Below are 8,341 nucleotides of genomic sequence, written 5' to 3' on the forward strand. Positions count from 1 at the left end.
TTTGGTTTTTTAGCAACGGCAGCATCTGTCAATTCCTCTAGCTTAGCTAGCGTCCTCTCCTGCAGTGTAAATATTTTCTTAAGTGTTTCTGCCACCAAATAGGTTTGCTGAGCTAAGAGTTCCATCTCCTTCCAGCTATTAGAGATCTGCTCAGTCACAGGTGGTGATTTACAAAGGGGCGTCTGTCCCTTTATTTCATCAGCTGGCTGTAATCCTCTCCTGCAGTGTAAATATTTTCTTAAGTGTTTCTGCCACCAAATAGGTTTGCTGAGCTAAGAGTTCCATCTCCTTCCAGCTATTAGAGATCTGCTCAGTCACAGGTGGTGATTTACAAAGGGGCGTCTGTCCCTTTATTTCATCAGCTGGCTGTATTGTAGCTGGCTTCTCGGCCTCTACTTCCAAGCATTCTAAGCACTCATATTTGTTTGGATGCGATGGTATAGAAAAAAAGTCTTCTAGCTTAGTTTGCTTAGGTTGAGGGGGAATGCTATCTTCCTCAAATGGGAATGCTCTTTTCTTCCCCATGTTTCCAATATCAGCCAAACAGTCTTTTATGATAGAACCTCCCTTACGTTCATTTGCAAATTGGAGTCCCTCTTAAGGTGTTGATCATCAAATTTTCTCTTTTCTGATGTTTTTCTCCAACAGCCAAAGCAATAGGCTATTAAACTGTATATTATGAGGTTTTCTCTGGGAAGTTCCCCAACTTTCATGTATTTCTCTCTCCTGCAATTGCCGAGGCAGTATCCTTATTGTCTCTTATTATCTCTTCAAACTGGGGTTTCTGCCAGCACTTCAACTTTACAGCTGTTAAATTGTTTAGAAAGTTGAAGGTTGTTGTTAGCAATTGCTAAGAAATCCTGATAGTAGCCAAAAAAATAAAAATCCACGGAGCCGTACCTTTAGCGTCTTTATCGGGCGTCGGCCAAACCGGAAGCCAAATGTGAAGTCAAATGGGCCTTACAAAATATTACTAACAACAAAGCTAGCGGAGGTGATGGTATCCCAGCTGAGCTATTCAAAGTCTTAAAAGATGATGCTGTTAAAGTGCTGCACTCAATATACCAGCAAATTTGAAAAACACAACAGTGGCTACAGGATTGGAAAAGGTCAGTTTACATTCCAGTCCCAAAGAAGGGCAATGCCAAGGAATGTTCAAACTATTGCACAATTGCACTCATTTTACACGCTAGCAAGGTCATGCTCAAGATCCTACAAGCTAGGCTTCAGCAGTACGTAGATAGAGAACCACCAGAAGTACAAGCTGGGTTTTGAAGAGGTAGAGGAACTAGAGATCAAATTACCAACATTCACTGGATTATGGAGAAAGCAAGGGAGTACAGAAAAACATCTACTTCTGCTTCATTGACTACACTAAAGCCTTTGATTGTGTGGATCACAACAAACTGTGGCAAGTCCTTAAGGAGATGGGAGTACCAGACCACCTCACACGTCTTTTGAGAAACCTGTATAAGGGTCAAGAAGTGACAGTTAGAGCTCGATATGGAACAACATTGGTTTAGAATAGGAAAAGGAGTACGACAAGGATATATATTGTCATCTTGCTTATTTAATTTATATGCAGAGTACATCATACGAAATGCCAGCCTGGAATTAAGATTGCTGTGGAAAACATCAACACCCTCAGATATGGCAGAAGGTGAAGAGGACCTAAAGAGCCTCTTGCTAAGTATGAAAGAGGATAGAACAAAAGTTGGCTTGAAACTCAGCATCAAAAAAACTAAGATCATGGCATCCGGCTCCATCACTCCTTGGTAAATAGTAGGGGAGCACTCACTGGAGAAAACCCTGATGCTGGGAAAGATTGAAAGTAAAAGAAGAAGGGGATGGCAAAGGATGAGATGGTTAGAAAGTGGCATTGATGCAATGAACATGAAATCAAGCAAACTCCGGAGCACGACGGAAGACGGGAGGGCCTGGTATGATGTGGTCCATGGGGTCACGAAGACTCGGACTCGACTGTGCGACTGAACAACAACAAGCTGCCAAGTCACAGCTGACTTATGGCAACCCCATAGGGTTTTCAAAGCAAGAGATGCTCAGAGGTGATTTCCCATCACCACCCTGGTATGCTTTGGAGGTATTCCACCCAAATACTAGCTACTGCTAACCCTGCTTGGCTCCTGAGAACTAACAAGATTGGGCATAGCCTAGGCTACCAGATCAGGGCTATGCCAAGTATGGCCTGTTTTTTAGGGTGGAGGGAATGGCAATACAAAGAATGCTACCATGCAGACAGAGCCCAAGTAATAGTATGTCCTGGATTCAAGGAAGCAAGAAGAAAATCAGGAATCCTCTTCATCCATTTTGTAGCTTGGGCCACAACACCTGGAAATATCCAACACCAAATTGATAATACCAAGCTGAAACCCAAGAAACCAGCAAGCCCTCCAAACTCACCTTTTCCTCTTCAGAAACATCAGCCATTTTGGGAGGGGCAGGAGGAGCTCTCTTCTTCATTAGCACCAAAACATCTAAAGAGAAAAAGGAATTGGGACACAAAAGCACAGGGTGGGATATTTTCTGCTTGAAGCCAATAAAAAGGGGGGGGGGGGCACCCATAAAATGATTTTGGTTAAGTTACCAGTGATGGGAGATAATGCTACAAATTGGAACTGCACTTCAGGAATCAAGACATACATTTTACTATTTATCACTTTTTAAAGGTTTCAGAAAGCAGTGGCTTCCCTTAACTAAGTAATAAATAGAACAAATTTAGAGTTCAGTTGCACCGTTAAGACCAACAAAGGTTTATTCAAAGTATGAGCTTTCGTGTGCATGCACACTTTTCAAATACATTGGAAGGAAGGTAAGGTTCAAACTTATAAACAGGGGCTGAGCAGCAAATTAACAGGTAGCATAATGAAGATGCTTTAAGATATGCAAGAGAAAACTAAACAACAAGCTAAGGTTATAAGATCAACAGTTGTAAAGCAATAAATATGTCAAAATAAGACTGAGACTTTCCATTCACTCCTCTCAGGAGTGGAGGTCACTTAATAGGATTTTTTTTTCTTTTTTGAGGTGGTTGCAGTGTATGTCAGCCAAACATTCCAATATTCCTTGTATTACATTCAGTATTCTAATATACTATTCTAAAAAATACTATTCTAAAATACAGAGGATGTACAGTCCCTCTGTATGAAAATATATATGTGAGGACTGAGTGAGTTAGCATATGTAATGAGATAAGAAATCAATATCCCTGCTGAGTTCTGGGGAGGTTTTTGTTCCAAATGTTGCAATAACTTGTAATTCAGCAAATTCCCTTTCCATTCTGTTCTTGAAGCTCCTTTGTAATAAAACATCTACCTTTTTTAAAAATAATTTTATTATTTTCAAACAAACAAACATGAGAATATTACATCATCATTATATCTAATTAATATACATCGTACATATATATCTAATTACCTATCAGTCTACCATATAGCCAACTATAATTCTTGCAACTCTAGATTTTAACAGTATATCTTTCCTCCTAATTAAGCATTGTTTAAACATTTCTCTCATTATTTTGCTATTATAAGCCTTCTACCTAACAATCAAGTTACTCTTCCCTAACAATCAAGTTACTCTTCCCTTAAATACATTCAGTATGAATTATGTTTTTTTCAATGAACTTCTCTTATCAATCTTTGTCAATTGCATTTATCCAAATGTCCACTGTACAAAATTTGATTTATACAATTTGCTCTAATACATTTTTAATGTCATTTATTCTAAAGATTACCTGGTCAGTTTAAATTGATCTTCTATTAGTATGCATTAAGATTTTATAGGTGTATTTGTTGTTGTTGTTCAGTCGCACAGTCGAGTCCGACTCTTCGCGACCCCATGGACCAGATCCCGCCAGGCCCTCCTGTCTTCCACTGTCCTCTGAAGTTGGCTCAATTTCATGTTCGTTGCATCGATGACACTGTCTAACCATCTCATCCTTTGCCGTCCCCGTCTTCTTTGACCTTCAATCTTTCCCAGCATCAGGGTCTTCTCCAGTGAGTGCTCCCTTCTCATTGGGTGGCCAAAGTATTTGAGCTTCAGTTTCATTATCTGGCCTTCCAGGGAACAGTCAGGGTTGATTTCTTTTAGGACTGACTGATTTGATCTTCTTGCAGTCCAAGGGACTCTCAAGAGTCTTCTCCAGCACCATAGTTCAAAAGAATCTATTCTTCGGCGCTCGGCCTTCCTTATAGTCCAACTCTCGCAGCCATACATGACTACTGGGAATACCATTGCTTTGACCATGCGGACATTTGTTGGCAGGGTGTTGTCTCTACTTTTTATCATGCTGTTTAGGTTCGCCATCGCTTTCCTCCCAAGGAGCAGTCGTCTTTTAATTTCATGGCTGCTGTCACAGTCTGCGGTGATCTGGGATCCCAGGAACATGAAGTCTGTAACTACTTCCACGACTTCCCCTTCTATTTGCCAAGGAGTGATGGGGCCGGATGCCATGATCTTAGTTTTTTTGATGTTGAGCTTCAAGCCCACTTTTGCGCTCAAATATTCAAATATAACTCCGTTGTTGGCTGTGGAACCTGACACCCATTACACATACAAAATATTTCCCTAAGATTTTACAAATCCACCAAAAATTTAAACTTGTGTGTTCCCTAACGACTTTTAAATTGTTACACATATGAAGTCATTCCCTGGCCCAATATTTATAAAGCTTTATTTTCTTCTTCTTCTTTTGATTCTTTTTTTCCAGTAAAGTCTTGATTTTATGTCTCATCCTTGTAGGTAGAGAGGTTTTCTTTTAAGGTTCGCCAGCTATAATTCATTCTTGAAGTAATTGTTGGTTCCATAATGCCTTTTTTATCTTCTCTTTGCAGCTTGGAAGGTTTCAGCATTTATCTGTCTTTTACTGAGTCTGTTATGTTCTTCTGTGTAGATCCTTCTGTATGATGCATCCAGTTGCTTGTAGTCTTGATCTGTATCTTGGCCAGTTTGGTATTGGGGTTTTTCCATCTTGATTACAATTTGCGTTGGTGTAGTTGTCTCTTTAAATTGGCTTAGATTAAAAGCCTCAAAAACCTCTTCAACTGCCAGATTAACTGTATCAACAATTATACACTTAAGCTCCTCCCAGGAAATCTGCTCTATATCACCATCAACAGAGCTAACAACACATGTCATCTGGCATTTTTCTATATGTGTGTTGCATATTCATTTTAAAACCACCTCAAAGACCCCAGTTCAGCCCAGCAAACCAATAAACTCTACTGTTATTTTCCACTCCATGCTGGGCTGACCTCCCTTACACAACCATGCCTACTGTAAATATATTAACCACCAAGAATCTTTAAGTACGAGTCATATATTTGTGTGTGAGGAAATTCTGTGAACTTAGGCAGATCATGAAAAGGGAGAATGAAAAGCATCAGTGCTCAGTTCTTCTGATCCTTCCTTACATGCCCAGGGAAATGCTGATTGCCACTTTGGGGTCAGGAAGCAATTGTTCTCCAGGCTGGTTTGGCCAGGGATCCTGGATGGGTTCCCCACCACCACCTTCTGGGCATAGAGCAGGGGTCTCTGGGGGTGGGGGGGAGGCATTTGTGAATTTTCTGAATTGTGCAGGGGGTTGAACTAGATGACCCTGGAGGTCCCTTCCAACTCTATAATTCTATGACAAAGAGGATCGTGGTTGGAATCTGCTACAGTCTGCTTCACCAGGGTGAGGAGGTGGATGTTGCCCTCCTTGAGCAGCTGGATAGTGTATCCAAGCAACATGACCTTGTAGTTTTGGGTGATTTCAACTTCCCTGATGTGTGCCAGGAGACAAAGTCTGCTAAGCATCCAGAGTCACACAGTGGCCTGCGGGACCAACACCTTCCTTTTTTAAATGGTAGACAAAGCTAAGAGGGGCTCAGACAAACTCAGCCGTATGTTAATCAACAGGCAAGAGTTGGCACATAGGAGGGTCAAGGGGGTAGGGACCTGAGGAGGAAGTGGCCCTGTCCTCCAAGAACTCCTTTAACTGTGGGGGGGCCAAGGAAGTTCATAGTCAAACGTGTATGTTAGATTTCAGGAGGGCAGACTTTAATGAACCCAGAGGCATGATGAGAGTCATTCCACGGGCAAGACTGCTGGGAGGGAAAGGAGCAAGTGAAGGGTGGGCTCTCCTAAAACAAGGTCTCCTGCGAGCTCAAGCCATCAGTGTTCCAGCAAGAGGTAACCATGGCAGGGGATCCAAGAAGCCAATGTGGATGAGCCGAGAAATCCACGAGCTACGACAGAAAAAGGAGATGTTCAAGAAATGGAACCTCTAAAGAAGAGTACCTGAGGGTTGCTAGGCTCTGTGGATCAGCCATCAGAGAGGCCAAAACTCAGCGTGAGCGGAGGCTGGTTAGAACAAGAAAAGCTTCTTCGGCTATGTGAGGAGCAAATGCAAAGTAGAAAAGGCAGTAGGCCCACACTTGGGTGAAAATGGAGAAACTCTGACAGAGAGAAAGAAGAAAGGCTCAGTGCCTATTTTGCCTCAAGATTTTTTCATCTGAAGAAGAAAACAGGCCCATCCAGAGATGGTAGTAGGCAAGGTACGGTGTCTGGGCTGCTAGTTGACAGGGACAGAAAGGTAGCTGAGAAGCATCTAGCTGTATTGAATTATTACAAATCCCCCCAGGCCAGATGGTATACACCCCAGAGTGCTCCAAGAACTTTCTAGAGAGCTTGCAGAGCCCTTGTCCATGCTTTTCAAGACCTCTTGGAGGATGAGAGATGTGCCACAAGACTGGAGGAGGGCAGATGTTATCCCAATCTTCAAAAGAGAGAGGAAGGATGATCCAGGTAACTACGGGCCAGTCAGTCTGACCTCTGTCCCAAGGAAGATATTGGAGAGGGTTTTTAAAGGTGATAATCTGTGAGCATTTAAAATACAATTTAGTGATCCGGAGAACTCAGCATGGATTTGTCCCCAACGGGTCCTCCCAGACCAGCCTTTTCTTCTTTGATCAAGTGACAGGTTATTGGCTCATGTGAATGCTGCTGACATTGTTTACCTGGATTTCAGTAGCTTTTGACAGTGTTCATGATGTTCTGATGGGTAAACTGGAGGACTCTGGACTGGATTCCAGGACAGTTAGGTGGACCGAGAGCTGGTTGGAGAAACTGCAACCAAAGAGTATATTCGGTAGCTTTTTATCTGATTGGAGGGAGGTGTCCAGTGGGGTGCCAAAGGGCTCAGTTCTGGGCCCGGTACTTTTCAATATTTTTATAAAAGATCTGGATGAAAGGGTGGAGAGAATACTCATTAAATTTGCAGATGACATCAAATTTGGAGGAATATGAACACTCTGGAAGACAGAGATAGAATTCAATCTGATTTGAACACGGTGGAAAAGTGAGCAGATGTGAACAAGATGCAATTCAGCAAGAATAAGTGCAGAGTTGTACATCTGGGTAATGAAAATGAGAAGCATGCATACGAGCTGGGTGCACACTTCTGGGTAGCAGTGTGTGTGAATAAGGTCTTGGGGAACAGGTGGACTGTGTCCGGTAGCTCCGACTGTACTCCTGGAACCGGAGTGATATTTGGGGTGTGGGCCGCTGGTGGAGGAGGATGCCCGCTATGAGTCGCCACCCGAAGCTGTCTCCTCCGTCCCTCCCTACGCGAACCCCTCTCCGGGGGGTTCGCTGGAGCATGCAAGGGGTCTCCCCCCTCTCAATAGCCCCTCCAAACACCCGCAAAATCCGTAGTTAGGCAGAGCACGTTCGCCGCCCAATCTCGTCCCGACGCGCCAAAACCGGAAATCCAAGGGAAATAGGAGCAGTCGATGTGATGCAGCAGCAAAAAGGCTAATTGCAGGATGTCATAGTCCCACTGTACACTGCATTGGTCAGGCCACAACTGTTTTACTGTGTGCAGTTCTGGAGGCCTCACTTCAAAAAGGATGTGAGACTTGGGAATGTTTAGTCTAGAGAACAGGATACTGAACGGGGACATGGTCACTCTCTTTAAGTATTTGAAAGGCTCAAGAGGTGGCGCAGGGAGCTGTTTCTGTTGGCAGCAGAGGATAGGACTCTCAATAATGGGTTTAAATTACAGGTGAAAAGGTACCGGCTGGATATTAGGAAAGCGTTTTTTACAGTAAGAGTAGTTCAGCAGTGGAATCAGCTGCCTAGGAAAGTAGTGAGCTCCCTCTCACTGGAGACTTCAAGCACTGGCTGGACAAACACTCGTCAGAGATGCTTTAGGCTGATCCTGCATTGAGCAGGGGGTTAGACTAGATGGCCTGTATGCCCCAATTCTATGATTCTATCACCTTTGCTGCCCCTTTCCCACTTTGGTCTGATGACACCCTGTCACACACTGTCTTAGATT

At 43.1% G+C, this 8,341-nt stretch overlaps 1 protein-coding gene across 1 annotated transcript in view; it reads right to left on the bottom strand.

Moving 5' to 3' along the window:
- Positions 1-8,341, bottom strand: part of UBAC1 (UBA domain containing 1) — a 105,542-nt gene that overhangs the window by 87,229 nt on the left and 9,972 nt on the right. The window contains exon 3 of the mRNA XM_015405490.1: positions 2,422-2,495. Within this exon, the coding sequence (XP_015260976.1) occupies positions 2,422-2,495 (74 nt within the window). The remainder of the gene's footprint in view (positions 1-2,421; positions 2,496-8,341) is intronic.

This window comes from Gekko japonicus, unplaced genomic scaffold, assembly GCF_001447785.1.
Source record: "Gekko japonicus isolate JY-2015 unplaced genomic scaffold, Gekko_japonicus_V1.1 scaffold1059, whole genome shotgun sequence".
Classification (NCBI taxonomy): Eukaryota; Metazoa; Chordata; class Lepidosauria; order Squamata; family Gekkonidae; genus Gekko; species Gekko japonicus.